At 57.5% G+C, this 19,665-nt stretch overlaps 1 protein-coding gene and 1 long non-coding RNA gene across 2 annotated transcripts in view; both read left to right on the forward strand.

Moving 5' to 3' along the window:
- LOC125338440 (collagen alpha-1(XXV) chain-like) overlaps positions 1 to 17,793 on the forward strand; it is a 37,727-nt gene extending 19,934 nt beyond the window's left edge. The window contains 5 exon segments of the mRNA XM_048329224.1: positions 7,734 to 7,769; positions 7,771 to 7,800; positions 10,918 to 10,987; positions 16,205 to 17,146; positions 17,267 to 17,793. Of these exon segments, the coding sequence (XP_048185181.1) occupies positions 7,734 to 7,769; positions 7,771 to 7,800; positions 10,918 to 10,987; positions 16,205 to 17,146; positions 17,267 to 17,778 (1,590 nt within the window). The 3' untranslated portion in view covers positions 17,779 to 17,793.
- On the forward strand, positions 487 to 5,939 carry LOC125317447. The gene is made up of 3 exons (XR_007200093.1): positions 487 to 532; positions 5,394 to 5,666; positions 5,924 to 5,939. It is a non-coding gene; the product is annotated as an uncharacterized LOC125317447 (long non-coding RNA).
- Positions 17,794 to 19,665: the final 1,872 nt, after the last annotated feature.

A 19,665-nucleotide genomic window follows, 5' to 3' on the forward strand; every position in this document is an offset into this window, starting at 1 on the left:
GCATTTCCCAATTCCCAGAATTCCCCAAATTCCCCAATTCCCGGTGTTCCCAATTCCCGGCATTCCTGGTGTTCCCAATTCCCAGCGTTCCCGGGTTCCTGGTGTTCCCCATTCCCGGAATTCCCAAACTCCCAGCATTTCCCAATTCCCAGAATTCCCAAATTCCCCAGTTCCCGGTGTTCCCAATTCCCGGCGTTCCCGGGTTCCTGGTGTTCCCAATTCCCGGTGTTCCTCATTCCCGGAATTCCCAAACTCCCAGCATTTCCCAATTCCCAGAATTCCCAAATTCCCCAGTTCCCGGTGTTCCCAATTCCCAGCGTTCCCGGGTTCCTGGTGTTCCCAATTTCCGGAATTCCCAAATTCCCAGCATTTCCCAATTCCCAGAATTCCCCAATTCCCCAGTTCCCAGTGTTCCAATTCCCAGCGTTCCCGGGTTCCTGGCGTTCCCAATTCCCGGGGTTCCCCATTCCCGGAATTCCCAAACTCCCAGCATTTCCCAATTCCCAGAATTCCCAAATTCCCCAGTTCCCGGGTTCCCAATTCCCGGCATTCCTGGTGTTCCCAATTCCCAGCGTTCCCGGGTTCCTGGCGTTCCCAATTCCCGGGGTTCCCCATTCCCGGAATTCCCAAACTCCCAGCATTTCCCAATTCCCAGAATTCCCAAATTCCCCAGTTCCCGGGTTCCCAATTCCCGGCATTCCCGGTGTTCCCAATTTCCAGCGTTCCCGGGTTCCTGGCGTTCCCAATTCCCGGTGTTCCCCATTCCCAGCGTTCCCATATTCCCAGCATTTCCCAATTCCCAGAATTCCCAAATTCCCCAGTTCCCGGTGTTCACAATTCCCAGCGTTCCCGGGTTCCTGGTGTTCCCAATTCCCGGTGTTCCCAAATTCCCAGCATTTCCCAATTCCCAGAATTCCCAAATTCCCCAGTTCCCAGTGTTCCCAATTCCCAGCGTTCCCGGGTTCCTGGTGTTCCCAATTCCCGGTGTTCCCAATTCCCGGAATTCCCAAACTCCCAGCATTTCCCAATTCCCAGAATTCCCAAATTCCCCAGTTCCCGGTGTTCCCAATTCCCGGCGTTCCCGGGTTCCTGGTGTTCCCAATTCCTGGCGTTCCCAATTCCCGGTGTTCCCAATTCCCGGAATTCCCAAACTCCCAGCATTTCCCAATTCCCAGAATTCCCCAAATTCCCCAATTCCCGGTGTTCCCAATTCCCGGCATTCCTGGTGTTCCCAATTCCCAGCGTTCCCGGGTTCCTGGTGTTCCCCATTCCCGGAATTCCCAAACTCCCAGCATTTCCCAATTCCCAGAATTCCCAAATTCCCCCATTCCCGGTGTTCCCAATTCCCGGCGTTCCCGGGTTCCTGGTGTTCCCAATTCCCGGTGTTCCCAATTCCTGGTGTTCCCAAATTCCCAGCATTTCCCAATTCCCAGAATTCCCAAATTCCCCAGTTCCTGGTGTTCCCAATTCCCAGAATTCCCAAATTCCCCAATTCCCGGTGTTCCCAATTCCCGGCGTTCCCGGGTTCCTGGTGTTCCCAATTCCCGGTGTTCCCCATTCCCGGAATTCCCAAATTCCCAGCATTTCCCAAATCCCAGAATTCCCAAATTCCCCAGTTCCCGGTGTTCCCAATTCCCGGCGTTCCCGGGTTCCTGGTGTTCCCAATTTCCGGTGTTCCCAAATTCCCAGCATTTCCCAATTCCCAGAATTCCCAAATTCCCCCATTCCCGGTGTTCCCAATTCCCAGCGTTCCCGGGTTCCTGGTGTTCCCAATTCCCGGTGTTCCCCATTCCCGGAATTCCCAAATTCCCAGCATTTCCCAATTCCCAGAATTCCCAAATTCCCCAGTTCCCAGTGTTCCCAATTCCCAGCGTTCCCAAATTCCCAGCATTTCCCAATTCCCAGAATTCCCCAAATTCCCCAGTTCCCGGTGTTCCCAATTCCCAGCGTTCCCGGGTTCCTGGTGTTCCCAATTCCTGGTGTTCCCCATTCCCGGAATTCCCAAACTCCCAGCATTTCCCAATTCCCAGAATTCCCAAATTCCCCAGTTCCCAGTGTTCCCAATTCCCAGCGTTCCCGGGTTCCTGGTGTTCCCAATTCCCGGAATTCCCAAACTCCCAGCATTTCCCAATTCCCAGAATTCCCAAATTCCCCAGTTCCCGGTGTTCCCAATTCCCGGCGTTCCCGGGTTCCTGGCGTTCCCAATTCCCGGTGTTCCCCATTCCCAGAATTCCCAAACTCCCAGCATTTCCCAATTCCCAGAATTCCCAAATTCCCCAGTTCCCGGTGTTCCCAATTCCCGGCGTTCCCGGGTTCCTGGTGTTCCCAATTCCTGGTGTTCCCAATTCCCGGAATTCCCAAATTCCCAGCATTTCCCAATTCCCAGAATTCCCAAATTCCCCAGTTCCCGGTGTTCCCAATTCCCGGCGTTCCCGGGTTCCTGGTGTTCCCAATTCCCAGCGTTCCCAATTCCCGGTGTTCCCAAATTCCCAGCATTTCCCAATTCCCAGAATTCCCAAATTCCCCAGTTCCCGGTGTTCCCAATTCCCGGCGTTCCCGGGTTCCTGGCGTTCCCAATTCCCGGTGTTCCCCATTCCCAGAATTCCCAAACTCCCAGCATTTCCCAATTCCCAGAATTCCCAAATTCCCCAGTTCCCGGTGTTCCCAATTCCCGGCGTTCCCGGGTTCCTGGCGTTCCCAATTCCCGGTGTTCCCAAATTCCCAGCATTTCCCAATTCCCAGAATTCCCAAATTCCCTAGTTCCCAGTGTTCCCAATTCCCAGCGTTCCCGGGTTCCTGGTGTTCCCAATTCCCGGAATTCCCAAACTCCCAGCATTTCCCAATTCCCAGAATTCCCAAATTCCCCAGTTCCCGGTGTTCCCAATTCCCAGCGTTCCCGGGTTCCTGGTGTTCCCCATTCCCGGAATTCCCAAACTCCCAGCATTTCCCAATTCCCAGAATTCCCAAATTCCCCAGTTCCCGGTGTTCCCAATTCCCGGCGTTCCCGGGTTCCTGGCGTTCCCAATTCCCGGTGTTCCCCATTCCCAGAATTCCCAAACTCCCAGCATTTCCCAATTCCCAGAATTCCCAAATTCCCCAGTTCCCGGTGTTCCCAATTCCCGGCGTTCCCGGGTTCCTGGCGTTCCCAATTCCCGGTGTTCCCCATTCCCAGAATTCCCAAACTCCCAGCATTTCCCAATTCCCAGAATTCCCAAATTCCCCAGTTCCCGGTGTTCCCAATTCCCGGCGTTCCCGGGTTCCTGGCGTTCCCAATTCCCGGTGTTCCCCATTCCCAGCGTTCCCATATTCCCAGCATTTCCCAATTCCCAGAATTCCCAAATTCCCCAGTTCCCGGTGTTCCCAATTCCCGGCGTTCCCGGGTTCCTGGTGTTCCCAATTCCCGGTGTTCCCAAATTCCCAGCATTTCCCAATTCCCAGAATTCCCCAAATTCCCCAATTCCCGGTGTTCCCAATTCCCGGCATTCCTGGTGTTCCCAATTCCCAGCGTTCCCAATTCCCGGTGTTCCCCATTCCCGGAATTCCCAAACTCCCAGCATTTCCCAATTCCCAGAATTCCCCAAATTCCCCAATTCCCGGTGTTCCCAATTCCCGGCATTCCTGGTGTTCCCAATTCCCAGCGTTCCCGGGTTCCTGGCGTTCCCAATTCCCGGTGTTCCCCATTCCCGGAATTCCCAAACTCCCAGCATTTCCCAATTCCCAGAATTCCCAAATTCCCCAGTTCCCGGTGTTCCCAATTCCCGGCGTTCCCGGGTTCCTGGTGTTCCCAATTCCCGGTGTTCCCCATTCCCGGAATTCCCAAATTCCCAGCATTTCCCAATTCCCAGAATTCCCAAATTCCCCAGTTCCCGGTGTTCCCAATTCCCAGCGTTCCCGGGTTCCTGGTGTTCCCAATTCCCGGTGTTCCCCATTCCCAGAATTCCCAAACTCCCAGCATTTCCCAATTCCCAGAATTCCCAAATTCCCCAGTTCCCGGTGTTCCCAATTCCCAGCGTTCCCGGGTTCCTGGTGTTCCCAATTCCTGGTGTTCCCAATTCCCGGTGTTCCCAAATTCCCAGCATTTCCCAATTCCCAGAATTCCCAAATTCCCCAGTTCCTGGTGTTCCCAATTCCCAGTGTTCCCAAATTCCCAGCATTTCCCAATTCCCAGAATTCCCAAATTCCCCCATTCCCGGTGTTCCCAATTCCCAGCGTTCCCGGGTTCCTGGTGTTCCCAATTCCCGGCGTTCCCCATTCCCGGAATTCCCAAACTCCCAGCATTTCCCAATTCCCAGAATTCCCAAATTCCCCAGTTCCCGGTGTTCCCAATTCCCAGCGTTCCCGGGTTCCTGGTGTTCCCAATTCCCGGTGTTCCCCATTCCCGGAATTCCCAAACTCCCAGCATTTCCCAATTCCCAGAATTCCCAAATTCCCCATTCCCGGTGTTCCCAATTCCCGGCGTTCCCGGGTTCCTGGTGTTCCCAATTCCCGGTGTTCCCAAATTCCCAGCATTTCCCAATTCCCAGAATTCCCCAAATTCCCCAATTCCCGGTGTTCCCAATTCCCAGCGTTCCCGGGTTCCTGGTGTTCCCAATTCCTGGTGTTCCCAATTGGTGTTCCCAATTCCCGGTGTTCCCAAATTCCCAGCATTTCCCAATTCCCAGAATTCCCAAATTCCCCAATTCCCAGTGTTCCCAATTCCCGGCGTTCCTGGGTGTTCCCCAATTCCCGGTGTTCCCCATTCCCGGTGTTCCCAAATTCCCAGCATTTCCCAATTCCCAGAATTCCCAAATTCCCCAGTTCCCGGTGTTCCCAATTCCCGGCGTTCCCGGGTTCCTGGTGTTCCCAATTCCCGGTGTTCCCAAATTCCCAGCATTTCCCAATTTCCAGAATTCCCAAATTCCCCCCATTCCCGGTGTTCCCAATTCCCGGCGTTCCCGGGTTCCTGGTGTTCCCCATTCCCGGAATTCCCAAACTCCCAGCATTTCCCAATTCCCAGAATTCCCAAATTCCCCAGTTCCCGGTGTTCCCAATTCCCAGCGTTCCCGGGTTCCTGGTGTTCCCAATTCCCGGTGTTCCCCATTCCCGGAATTCCCAAATTCCCAGCATTTCCCAATTTCCAGAATTCCCAAATTCCCCCATTCCCGGTGTTCCCAATTCCCGGCGTTCCCGGGTTCCTGGTGTTCCCAATTCCCGGTGTTCCCCATTCCCGGAATTCCCAAATTCCCAGCATTTCCCAATTCCCAGAATTCCCAAATTCCCCCATTCCCGGTGTTCCCAATTCCCGGCGTTCCCGGGTTCCTGGTGTTCCCAATTCCCGGTGTTCCCAATTCCTGGTGTTCCCAAATTCCCAGCATTTCCCAATTCCCAGAATTCCCAAATTCCCCAATTCCCAGTGTTCCCAATTCCCGGCGTTCCTGGTGTTCCCCATTCCCGGTGTTCCCAAATTCCCAGCATTTCCCAATTCCCAGAATTCCCAAATTCTCCAGTTCCCGGTGTTCCGAATTCCCGGCGTTCCCGGGTTCCTGGTGTTCCCAATTCCCGGAGTTCCCAAATTCCCAGCATTTCCAATTCCCAGAATTCCCCAAATTCCCCAGTTCCCGTGTGTTCCCAATTCCCGGCGTTCCTGGGTTCCTGGTGTTCCCAGTTCCCAGCGTTCCCAATTCCCGGTGTTCCCAATTCCTGGGTTCCTGGTGTTCCCAGTTCGCGGTGTTCCCCAATTCCCGGTGTCCCCAGTTCCCGGTGTTCCCAATTCCTGGAATTCCCAATTCCCGGTGTTCCCCAATTCCCAGCCTTCCCAATTCCCGGCGTTCCCAGGTTCCCAGTGCTCCCGGGTTCCCGGCGGTCCCCAATTCCCGGTGGTTCCCAATTCCCAGCGTTCCCCAGTTCCCGCCGTTCCCAATTCCTGGGAATTTGCAATTCCCAGGAATTCCCAAATTCCCCCAATTCCCGGTGTTCCCAATTCCCGGGTTCCCAGTGTTCCCCAATTCCCAGCGTTCCATTTTTATCTTGGGAATTCCCACTGGGACCATCCCGGGATCCATTCCCTGGGTGGGTTTATCCATGGAATTCCTGGATCAGGGCGGGTTTATCCTGGGAATTCCCACTGGGAATGTCCTTGGAATTCCCGGATCAGGATGGGTTTATCCCAGGAATTCCCACTGGGACCATCCCGGGATCCATTTTTATCCTGGGAATTCCCGCTGGGGACCATCCCGGGATCCATTCCCTGGTCAGGTTTATCCCGGGAATTCCCATTGGGAACATTCCAGGGATCCATTCCCTGGTCAGGTTTATCCCGGGAATTCCCATTGGGAGCATTCCCGGATCCATTCCCTGGTTGGGTTTATCCCAGGAATTCCCATTGGGACCATCCCGGGATCCATTTTTATCCTGGGAATTCCCCACTGGGACCATCCCGGGATCCATTCCCTGGTTGGGTTTATCCCAGAAATTCCCACTGGGAACATTCCAGGATCCATTTTTATCCTGGGGAATTCCCATTGGGAGCATTCCAGGATCCATTCCCTGGTTGGGTTTATCCCAGGAATTCCCACTGGGAACATTCCAGGATCCATTTTTATCCTGGGAATTCCCACTGGGACCATCCCGGGATCCATTCCCTGGTCAGGTTTATCCCGGGAATTCCCACTGGGACCATCCCGGGATCCATTCCCTGGTCAGGTTTATCCCAGGAATTCCCATTGGGAGCATTCCAGGATCCATTCCCTGGTTGGGTTTATCCCAGGAATTCCCACTGGGACCATCCCGGGATCCATTTTTATCCTGGGAATTCCCGCTGGGACCATCCCGGGATCCATTCCCTGGTCAGGTTTATCCCAGGAATTCCCACTGGGACCATCCCCGGGATCCATTCCCTGGTCAGGTTTATCCCAGGAATTCCCACTGGGACCATCCCGGGATCCATTCCCTGGTCGGGTTTATCCCAGGAATTCCCACTGGGACCATCCCGGGATCCATTCCCTGGTCGGGTTTATCCCAGGAATTCCCATTGGGAGCATTCCAGGATCCATTCCCTGGTTGGGTTTATCCCAGGAATTCCCACTGGGACCATCCCGGGATCCATTTTTATCCTGGGAATTCCCGCTGGGACCATCCCGGGATCCATTCCCTGGGTGGGTTTATCCATGGAATTCCTGGATCAGGGTGGGTTTATCCTGGGAATTCCCCACTGGGAATGTCCCTGGAATTCCCGGATCAGGATGGGTTTATCCCGGGAATTCCCACTGGGACCATCCCGGGATCCATTCCCTGGGTGGGTTTATCTCAGGAATTCCCACTGGGAACATTCCAGGATCCATTTTTATCCTGGGAATTCCCATTGGGAGCATTCCAGGATCCATTCCCTGGTTGGGTTTATCCCAGGAATTCCCACTGGGAACATTCCAGGATCCATTTTTATCCTGGGAAATTCCCACTGGGACCATCCCGGGATCCATTCTCTGGTCGGGTTTATCCCAGGAATTCCCAATGGGACCATCCCGGGATCCATTCCCTGGTTGGGTTTATCCCGGGAATTCCCACTGGGACCATCCCAGGATCCATTTTTATCCTGGGAATTCCCACTGGGACCATCCCCGGATCCATTCCCTGGGTGGGTTTATCCCGGGAATTCCCCACTGGGACCATCCCGGGATCCATTCCCTGGCTCCCAGCGCGTCTCTCCCGGGAATTCCGCCCTTCCCGGTGTCCCATTCCCGGTTTTTTCCCCGCAGCTCTTCAGCCCGTCCATGGCGGTGCCGGACGTGACCCCTGCCGGACCTGGACAGCAGCTTGGCCAGTGTGAGCTCAGAATTCCCGGGATTCTCTTGGAATTCCGGCCGGAGGGAGGCGGCCTTGGGGAATTCCCGGCGGGAACAATCCCAGTGAACCCCTCCCCCCCCCCCAAAAAAATGAGGGAAAATCCCGGATTTTCCAGCCCTTGGGAAGCTCGGGAAGGGACCTGGAAACTGCTCCGGGGGTCTTCCCATTTCCCATCCCAACATCCCGGATTTCTCCGGGAAAATCCTTGGATTGGAGGCCCGAAATTCCCTGGAAAGCCGATCCCAAATCCCGGCCTGGGAATGTCCCGGGGGGGGGCTCCAGAATCCCGGGATTTGGGTCCTTTGCGGGGAGATTCCAAGAGGAGATTCCAAGGGGTGGGAATGGGGGAGATCCCAGGGATCCCCCGGTGCCATTCCCAAGGGTTTTCCCCAAGGAAAAGCTCCTTTGGGATCCTCCTTTGGGACCCACTCCTGGAAGGCGGGAATTCCCGATCCCACGGGATGGGGACTGGGGGGGGAGGGGTTGGGGCCGGGAAGAGCCGGAATCCAGAGGGGAAATCTGGGATCGGGGCCAGGATCAGGATCGGGGCTGGGATCGGGATCGCGATCGAGGCCAGGATTGGGATCTGGTGGGATTGGGACTCAGGATCGGGGCTGGGATCGGGATCGGGGGCTGGGATCGGGATCAAGGCTGGGATTGAGGGCTGGGATTGGGATCGGGGCTGGGATCGGGGATTGGGATCGGGGCTGGGATTGAGGCCGGGATCAGGATTGGGGCTGGGATCGGGATTGGGACTGGGATTGGGATCAGGGCTGGGATCGGGATCAGGGCTGGGATCGGGATCGGGGCTGGATTGGGATCAAGGCTGGGATCAGGATTGGGGCTGGGATTGGGATCAGGATTGGGGCTGGGATCGGGATCAAGGCTGGGATCGGGATTGGGGCTGGGATTGGGATCAAGGCTGGGATTGGGATCAGGGCTGGGATTGGGATCACGGTGGGGATCAGGATTGAGGCCAGGATCAGGATCAGGGCTGGGATCGGGACTGGGATTGGGATCAGGGCTGGGATCGGGATTGGAGCTGGGATTGGGATCCGGACTAGGATCAGGATCAGGGCTGGGATCAGGGCTGGGATTGGAATCAAGGCCAGGATTGGGATCGGGGCTGAGATCAGGGCTGGAGTCGGGATCGGGGCTGGGATTGGGATCGCGGTGGGGGATCGGGATCAGGGTTGGGATCAAGGCCAGGATTGGGATCAGAGCTGAGATCCAGATCAGGGCTGGGATCGGGGGCTGGGATCGGGATCGGGGCTGGGATTGGGATTGGGATTGGGGATCAAGGCCAGGATCAGGATCGGGGCCAGGATCAGGATCGGGATCAGGGCTGGGATCAGGGTCAGGATTGGGATCATGGCTGGGATCAGGACTGAGGCCCAGATCAGGATTGGGATCGGGGGCTGGGATTGGGATCAGGATCGGGGCCAGGATCGGGATCGGGGCTGGGATCGAGGCCAGGATCGGGATCAGAGCCAGGATCAGGATCGGGGCTGGGATTGGGATTGAGGCCGGGATCAGGATCGGGGCTGGGATTGGGATCGGGGCCGGGATCAAGGCTGAGATCGGGATCAGGGCCGGGATCGAGGCCAGGATCGGGATCAGGGCCGGGGATCAGGATCGGGGCTGGGATTGAGGCTGGGATCAGGATCAGGGCTGGGATTGGGATCTGGGCTGGGATCAAGGCCAGGATTGGGATCAGGGCTGGGATCAGGATTGGGGCTGGGATCGGGATCAAGGCTGGGATCGGGATCAAGGCTGGGATTGAGGCTGGGATTGGGATCGGGGCTGGGATCGGGATCAGGGCTGGGATTGGGATTGGGGCTGGGATCGGGATTGGGGCTGGGATTGGGATCAAGGCTGGGATTGAGGCCGGGATCGGGGCTGGGATTGGGATCAGGGCTGGGATTGGGATCACGGTGGGGATCAGAATTGAGGCCAGGATCACGATCAGGGCTGGGATCGGGGCTGGGATTGGGATCAGGGCTGGGATCGGGATTGGAGCTGGGATTGGGATCAGGACTGGGATCAGGATCGAGGCCAGGATCAGGGCTGGGATTGGAATCAAGGCCAGGATTGGGATCGGGGCTGGGATCAGGGCTGGAGTCGGGATTGGGGCTGGGATTGGGATCGCGGTGGGGATCGGGATCAGGGTTGGGATCAAGGCCAGGATTGGGATCAGAGCTGAGATCTGGATCAGGTCTGGGATTGGGATCGGGGCTGGGATTGGGATTGGGATCAAGGCCAGGATCGGGATCGGGGCCAGGATCAGGATCGGGATCGGGGGCTGGGATCAGGGTCAGGATTGGGATCGTGGCTGGGATCAGGACTGAGGCCGAGATCGGGATTGGGATCGGGGCTGGGATTGGGATCAGGATCGGGATCGGGGCCGGGATCGAGGCCAGGATCGGGATCAGAGCCAGGATCAGGATCGGGGCTGGGATTGGGATTGAGGCCGGGATCAGGATCGGGGCTGGGATTGGGATCGGGGCCGGGATCAAGGCTGAGATCGGGATCAGGGCCGGGATCGAGGCCAGGATCAGGATCAGGGCCGGGATCGGGATTGGGGCTGGGATCGGGATCAGGATCGGGGCTGGGATCAGGATCGGGGCTCGGATCGGGATCAGGGCCGGGATCGGGTCTGGGATCTGGATCTGGGCTGGGATCGGGATCAGGGCTGGGATCAGGGCTGGGATCAGGATCAGGGCTGGGATCGGGATCAGGGCTGGGATCAGGATCACAGTGGGGATCAGGATCAGGGCTGGGATTGGGATCAGGGCTGGGATTGGGATCAGGGCTGGGGTCAGGGCTGGGATCAGGATCAGGGCCGGGATCGGGATCAGGGCCGGGATTTACTCCGGGAACACCCCCGGTGTCCGAGGAATGCAGAACCATCCCCGGCTCATTCCCAGGCTTTCCCTCTCCTGGATAATTCCAGGAACATTTGGGATGAGCAGGGGCTGAGGTTGGGATTTCTCCCTCGGCTCCCGGGGCATTCCCGGGGTTGGGAGCAGCGGCTTTGGAATCCCTAAAAAAAAAAAACCTTGGAATAAACGCGAATCATTCCCGGAATTCCGGCAGATCCAGGATCTCCTCTCGTCCCAGGAGCAGCAGAAGCCGACAGAGGCCGAGGCCAGCGCGGGGGACTCCGGTATTCCCACCGAATTCCCCTCTGGAATGAGGGACGGGGCTGGAAATGAGGGATCGAGATGGGGATCGGGGTCTGGGAAAAGAGGGATCGGGATTGGGATTGGGATTGGGGTCCGGGAATTGGGATCGGGGCTCAGGAAAAGAGGGATTGGGATTGGGGATTGGGGCTCAGGAAAAGAGGGATTGGGATAGGGATTGGGGTCTGGGAATTGGGATCGGGATTGGGATCGGGGTCTGGGAAAAGAGGGATTGGGATTGGGGTGTGGGAATTGGGATCGGGATTGGGATCAGGGTCTGGGAAAAGAGGGATTGGGATTGGGATTGGGATTGGGGCTCAGGAAAAGAGGGATTGGGATTGGTATTGGGGTCTGGGAATTGGGATCGGGATTGGGATCAGGGCTCAGGAAAAGAGGGATTGGGATTGGGATCGGGGTCTGGGAAAAGAGGGGATCGGGATTGGGATTGGGGTCTGGGGAAAAGAGGGATTGGGATTGGGATCAGGGTCTGGGAAAAGAGGGATCGGGATTGGGATTGGGATCCAGGAATTGGGACTGGGATTGGGATCAGGGTCCGGGAAAAGAGGGATCAGGATTGGGATTAGGGCCCAGGAAAGAGGGACCGGGATTGGGATCAGGGTCTGGGAATTGGGACTGGGATTGGGATCAGGGTCCAGGAAAAGAGGGATTGGGATTGGGATCAGAGTCCGGGAATTGGGACCGGGATTGGGATCAGGGTCCGGGAATTGGGACTGGGAATCCCACGGGAATCCCAAAGGGCGCGGCTGGAACGGGGGCTGCTCCACCCGGGAATGGGCCCGGGCCTGGCCGGAGATCCCGGGAGAGGGGGATCTGTGGGGTAATGGGATCCATGGGATCCTTGGGATGGGATGGGACCCATGGGATTGGGGTGGGGATAATGGATTGGGATTGGGATCCATGGGATGGGGATGGGATCGGGATTGAGGTGGGATAATGGGATTGGGATGGGATAACTGGACTGGGATTGGGATAATGGGATTGGGATGGGATCCATGGGATGGGGATGGGATCGGGATTGAGGTGGGATAATGGGATTGGGATGGGATAACTGGACTGGGATTGGGATAATGGGATTGGGATGGGATCCATGGGATTGGGATTGGGATGGGATCAGGATTGAGGTGGGATAATGGGATTGGGATGGGATCCATGGGATGGGGATGAGATCCATGGAATTGGGATGGGGATCCATGGGATGGGATGGGATCCATGGAATTGGGATGGGATCTATGATACTGAGATTGGGATGATTGGGATTGGGATGGGATGGGATCGGATCCATGGGATGGGGATGGGATCCATGGGATTGGGATGGGATCCATGGGATGGGATGGGATCCATGGGATGGGATCCATGGGATTGGGATGGGATCCATGGGATATGGGATCCATGGGATGGGATCCATGGGATTGGGATGGGATCCATGGGATGGGATGGGATCGGGATTGAGGTGGGATAATGGGATTGGGATGGGATCCATGGGATGGGATGAGATAATGGGATTGGGATTGGGATGGGATCCATGGGACTGGGATTGGGATTGGGATTGGGATGGGATCCATGGCATTGGGTTTGGGATGGGGATCCATGGGATGGGATGGGATCGGGATTGAGGTGGGATAATGGGATTGGGATGGGATCCATGGGATGGGATGAGATAATGGGATTGGGATTGGGATGGGATCCATGGGACTGGGATTGGGATAATGGGATTGGGATGGGATCCATGGCATTGGGTTTGGGATGGGATCCATGGGATGGGATGGGATCGGGATTGAGGTGGGATAATGGGATTGGGATGGGATCCATGGGACTGGGATTGGGATTGGGATTGGGATGGGATCCATGGGACTGAGATTGGGATTGGGATTGGGATGGGATCCATGGCATTGGGTTTGGGATGGGATCAGATCCATGGGATGGGATGGGATCGGGATTGAGGTGGGATAATGGGATTGGGATGGGATCCATGGGATGGGGATGGGATCCATGGAATTGGGATGGGATCCATGGGATGGGATGGGATCCATGGAATTGGGATGGGATCTATGATACTGAGATTGGGATGATTGGGATTGGGATGGGATGGGATCGGATCCATGGGGATGGGGATGGGATCCATGGGACCGGGATTGGGATCAGGGTCCGGGAATTGGGACTGGGAATCCCACGGGAATCCCAAAGGGCGCGGCTGGAACGGGGCTGCTCCACCCGGGAATGGGCCCGGGCCCGGCCGGAGATCCCGGGAGAGGGGGGATCTGTGGGGTAATGGGATCCATGGGATCCTTGGGATGGGATGGGACCCATGGGATTGGGGTGGGATAATGGGATTGGGATTGGGATCCATGGGATGGGGATGGGATCGGGATTGAGGTGGGATAATGGGATTGGGATGGGATAACTGGACTGGGATTGGGATAATGGGATTGGGATGGGATCCATGGGATTGGGATTGGGATGGGATCAGGATTGAGGTGGGATAATGGGATTGGGATGGGATCCATGGGATGGGGATGAGATCCATGGAATTGGGATGGGATCCATGGATGGGATGGGATCCATGGAATTGGGATGGGATCTATGATACTGAGATTGGGATGATTGGGATTGGGATGGGATGGGATCGGATCCATGGGATGGGGATGGGATCCATGGGATTGAGATGGGATCCATGGGATGGGATGGGATCCATGGGATGGGATCCATGGGATTGGGATGGGATCCATGGGATGGGATCCATGGGATGGGATCCATGGGATTGGGATGGGATCCATGGGATGGGATGGGATCGGGATTGAGGTGGGATAATGGGATTGGGATGGGATCCATGGGATGGGATGAGATAATGGGATTGGGATTGGGATGGGATCCATGGGACTGGGATTGGGATTGGGATTGGGATGGGATCCATGGCATTGGGTTTGGGATGGGATCCATGGGATGGGATGGGATCGGGATTGAGGTGGGATAATGGGATTGGGATGGGATCCATGGGACTGGGATTGGATTGGGATTGGGATGGGATCCATGGGACTGGGATTGGGATTGGGATTGGGATGGGATCCATGGCATTGGGTTTGGGATGGGATCAGATCCATGGGATGGGATGGGATCGGGATTGAGGTGGGATAATGGGATTGGGATGGGATCCATGGGATGGGGATGGGATCCATGGAATTGGGATGGGATCCATGGGATGGGATGGGATCCATGGAATTGGGATGGGATCTATGATACTGAGATTGGGATGATTGGGATTGGGATGGGATGGGATCGGATCCATGGGATGGGGATGGGGATCCATGGGATTGGGATGGGATCCATGGGATGGGATGGGATCCATGGGATGGGATCCATGGGATTGGGATGGGATCCATGGGATGGGATCCATGGGATGGGATCCATGGGATTGGGATGGGATCCATGGGATGGGATGGGATCGGGATTGAGGTGGGATAATGGGATTGGGATGGGATCCATGGGATGGGATGAGATAATGGGATTGGGATTGGGATGGGATCCATGGGACTGGGATTGGGATTGGGATTGGGATGGGATCCATGGCATTGGGTTTGGGATGGGATCCATGGGATGGGATGGGATCGGGATTGAGGTGGGATAATGGGATTGGGATGGGATCCATGGGACTGGGATTGGGATTGGGATTGGGATGGGATCCATGGGGACTGGGATTGGGATTGGGATTGGGATGGGATCCATGGGATGGGATGGGATCCGGATTGAGGTGGGATAATGGGATTGGGATGGGATCCATGGGATGGGATGGGATCCGGATTGAGGTGGGATAATGGGATTGGGATGGGATCCATGGGATGGGATGGGATCCGGATTGAGGTGGGGATAATGGGATTGGGATGGGATCCATGGGACTGGGATTGGGATTGGGATTGGGATGGGATCCATGGGATTGCGATCCATGGGGTTTGGATTGGGATTAGGATCCATGGGATGGAATGGGATTTGGATTGAGTTGGGATAAGGGGATTGGGATGGGATCCATGGGATGGGATGAGATAATGGGTTTGGGATTGGGATGGGATCCATGGGACTGGGATTGGGATTGGGATTGGGATGGGATAATGGGATTGGGGTTGGGATTGGGATGGGATCCATGGGATGGGATGAGATAATGGGATTGGGATTGGGATTGGGATGGGATCCATGGGATGGGATCCCTGGGATGGGATAATGGGATTGGGGTTGGGATTGGGATGGGATCCATGGGATGGGATGAGATAATGGGATTGGGGTTGGGATGGGATCCATGGGATGAGAGGGCCCTTCCCACCCCAAACTGTCCTGGGATTCCAGCCCGGAGCTGGGACATTCCCTGCTGCCCATCCCGGACCTTCCCTGCCCATCCCCCATTCCCCCACCCCCCATTCCCAATCTCCCATTCCCCCATTCCCCAATCCCAATCCCCCAATCCCAGTCCCACATTCCCAATCCCAATTCCCAGTCCCCCATTCCCAATCCCACATTCCCAGTCTCACAATCCCAATCCCCCAATCCCAATCCCCCATTCCCATTCCCAATCCCCCATTCCCATTCCCAATCCCCCATTCCCCATCCCCCATTCCCAATCCCCCATTCCCAATCCCTCATTCCCAATTCTCCATTCCCATTCCCCATCCCCCATTCCCAATCCCCCAATCCCAGTCCCACATTCCCCATCCCCCATTACCAATCCCCCATTCCCAGTTCCCCATTCCCAATCCCCCCAATCCCAATTCCCAATCCCCCAATCCCCAATCCCAATTCCCAATCCCACATTCCCAATCCCCCGTTCCCAATCCCAATCCCCCATTCCCAATCCCCATCCCACATTCCCAGTCTCACAATCCGAATCCCCCATTCCCAATCCCAGTCCCACATTCCCAATCTCCCAATCCCCCATTCCCAATCCCGATCCCCCTTTCCCAATACTCCATTCCCAATCCCCATCCCACATTCCCAGTCTCGCAATCCCAATCCCCAATTCCCAATCCCAATTCCCAATCCCTGTTTTCCAGGGAAGCAGCCGGTGCCCTGCACAGTTCAGCCGCTGTTCCCGGTGGATTATCCCAATCCCCCACATTCCCAATCCCAATCCCACATTCCCAGTCTCACAATCCCAATCCCCCAATCCCAATCCCAATTCCCAATCCCTGTTTTTCCAGGGAAGCAGCTGGTGCCCTGCACGGTGCAGCCGCTCTTCCTGGTGGATTCCAGCGCCGTGGACGTCGGATCCGGGGATCTTCCCATCTTTTTCGAGCTGGGGGAGGGGGCCGTGCTTCCCGGACGGCGACGAATATCCCGAGGAGTATCCCGAGGAGTATCCCGAGGATCCCGCGCTGCTGCCGGGCCCGGAGCCCGCCCACGCCCAAGGACCCGGCCGTGTCCTAAGGCGGGAGCAGGACAAGGACAGGGACAGGACCGGGAAAAGGACCCGGAAAAGGACCGGGAAAAGGACCTGGAAAAGGACCGGGAAAGGACCCTGGAAAAGGACCTGGAAAAGGACCTGGAAAAGGACCGGGAAAAGGGAAGCGACTCCTCCTGCTTCGCACAGACCCCGGAGCCGCCGCTCCCCACGGAGCATCCCGGGGAATCCTGGAGCATCCCTGGAGATCGTGGGATGGGTTCCCAGGGGATTCCGGAGCATCCTGGAGGATCCCAGAGGACCCCGAAGGGATCCCAGAGCATCCTGGAGGATCCCGGGAGATCCCGGAGGATCCCAGGAGATCCCGGAGCAGCTCAGAGCATCACAAGGGATTCCAGAGCATCCCAGAGGACCCCGGAGGGATCCCAGAGCATCCTGGAGGATCCTGGGAGATCCCAGAGCATCACAAAGGATTCCAGAGCGTCCCAGAGCATCCCGGAGCATCCCAGAGGACCCCAGGAGATCCTGGAGGATCCTGGGAGATTCCAGAGTATCCTGGAGCATCCCAGAGGACCCCAGGAGATCCCGGAGCATCCTGGAGGATCCTGGGAGATCCCGGAGCATCCCAGAGAATCCCGGAGCATCTCAGAGGATCCCAAGGGATCCCAGAGCATCCTGGAGGATCCCGGGAGATCCCGGAGCATCCCAGAGAATCCTGGAGCATCCCAGAGGACCCCAGGAGATCCTGGAGCATTCCAGAGAATCCCGGAGCATCCCAGAGCATCCTGGAGGATCCCGGGAGATCCTGGAGCATCCCAGAGGACCCCAGAAGATCCCGGAGCATCCTGGAGGATCCCAGGAGATCCCAGAGCATCACAAAGGATTCCAGACCGTCCCAGAGAATCCCGGAGCATCCCAGAGCATCCCAGAGGACCCCAGGAGATCCCGGAGCATCCTGGAGGATCCCAGGAGATCCCAGAGCATCACAAGGGATCTCAGGAGATCCCGGAGCATCCCAGAGGACCCCAGAAGATCCCGGAGCATCCTGGAGGATCCCAGAGCGTCCTGGAGCATCCTGGAAAATCCCAGATCATCCCGGAGCACCCCAGCGAAGAATCCCAAAGGATCGCAGAGGATCCCAGCGGATCCCTCGGTTCCTGTGCTCCTGAGGCGTTCCCAAATCCCAAAGTTCCGGCATCGGAGCCGCGCCGCAGCCGGATCCGCCCCCGCCGGGAGCGCCGGGAATGGGGCCCTTCCCGGGAAAAGGGGGATCCCGAGGGAATGAGGGGCGGGGGAAGTGGTCCCGGGGGGGATCTCCCGGGGATCCGCGGGGATCTGGAGAGCCACGGAGCCCTGGGATCCTGTGGGAGCTGAAATCCAGGGATCCCCGAATCCCGGAAGATCCCAGGAAACGGCCGGCACCCGAAACCAAACCCGCGGGATCCCGGAATCTCACGGGAGCCCGAAATCCTGGGGAGCCCGAAATCCTGTGGGATCCCAAATCCCGGGGAAACCTGGAACACCCCGGGGAGCCCCAAATTCCAGTGGGATCCCCAAATTCCAGTGGGATCCCCAAATTCCAGTGGGATCCCCAAAATCCGGCTGAGCCGCCACGCCCCCAAATCCAGGGGGACGGACCCCAAACTCCCAACAGGATCCCGAAATCCACTGGGATCCCCAAACCCTGGCAGCGCCCCCGATCCCGTGGGACTCTAAAATCCCACGGGATCCCAAAATCCAGCAGGACTCCGGAATCCAGGGACGCCCCCAAATCCCACGGGATCCTCGAGGCCGGGTGGGGACCCCAAAACCCCGTGGGACCCCAATTCCAGCCCCTCCTCCGATTCCCTGCTCCGCCCCGGGGGATCCCGCGGGAATTCCGGGGGATCCCGCTCCAGCATTCCGGATTTCCCCCACTCCGGCTCCGCTCTGGGATTGGTCCCTGGACTTCGGGATTGGGAGCAGCGACTCCGGGAACTGGACTTGGGATTTTTACACGAGAGAAGGAGCCGGATTCCGCACGGGAAGGTGGCGGGATTCCGTGTGGGAATGTGGGATCCCCCGTGGGAATGTGGGATCCCGCGGGATCCTGGGCTCTCTCCATACAGATCTCTATAAAACCCACGGCTCCGCCGCTTCCCGCCTTGCCCGGAGTCCCCAGGGGCTTTTTTGGGATTTGGGAATTGGGGGATCCAGGGCTGGGAATCGGGATCCGGGGCTGGGAATGGGGATCTGGGGCTGGGAATTGGGATCCAGGGCTGGGGAATTGGGGGATCCAGCCCTGGAATGGGGATCTGGGGCTGGGAATGGGGATCCAGGGCTGGGAATTGGGGATCCAGGGCTGGAATTGGGGATCCAGCCCTGGAATGGGGGATCTGGGGCTGGGAATGGGGATCCAGGGCTGGGAATTGGGGATCCAGGGCTGGGAATTGGGGATCCAGCCCTGGAATGGGGATCTGGGGCTGGGAATGGGGGATCCAGGGCTGGGAATTGGGGGATCCAGCCCTGGAACGGGGATCTGGGGCTGGGAATGGGGATCTGGGGCTGGGAATTGGGATCCAGGGCTGGGATTGGGGATCCAGCCCTGGAATGGGGATCTGGGGCTGGGAATGGGGATCCAGGGCTGGGAATTGGGGATCCAGCCCTGGAACGGGGATCTGGGGCTGGGAATGGGGGTCCAGGGCTGGGAATGGGGATCCAGCCCTGGAATGGGGATCTGGGGCTGGGAATGGGGATCTGGGGCTGGGAATTGGGATCCAGGGCTGGGAATTGGGGATCCAGCCCTGGAATGGGGATCTGGGGCTGGGAATTGGGATCCAGGGCTGGGAATTGGGGATCCAGCCCCTGGAATGGGGATCTGGGGCCAGGAATGGGGATTCAGGGCTGGGGATTGGGGATCCAGCCCTGGAATGGGGATCTGGGGCTGGGAATGGGGGATCCAGGCTGGGAATTGGGGATCCAGCCCTGGAACGGGGATCTGGGGCTGGGAATGGGGATCTGGGGCTGGGAATGGGGGTCCAGGGCTGGGAATGGGGATCCAGCCCTGGAATGGGGATCTGGGGCTGGGAATGGGGATCTGGGGCTGGGAATTGGGGATCCAGCCCTGGAATGGGGATCTGGGGCCAGGAATGGGGATTCAGGGCTGGGGATTGGGATCGAACTCAGGAATTGGGATCCAGCCCTGGGGATTGGGATCCGGGGCTGGGAATGAGGATCCAGCCCTGGGAATGGGGATCCAGAGCTGGGAATGGGGATCCAGCC

The sequence above is a fragment of the Corvus hawaiiensis genome, chromosome 26 (genome assembly GCF_020740725.1).
Source record: "Corvus hawaiiensis isolate bCorHaw1 chromosome 26, bCorHaw1.pri.cur, whole genome shotgun sequence".
In the NCBI taxonomy this organism is placed as follows: Eukaryota; Metazoa; Chordata; class Aves; order Passeriformes; family Corvidae; genus Corvus; species Corvus hawaiiensis.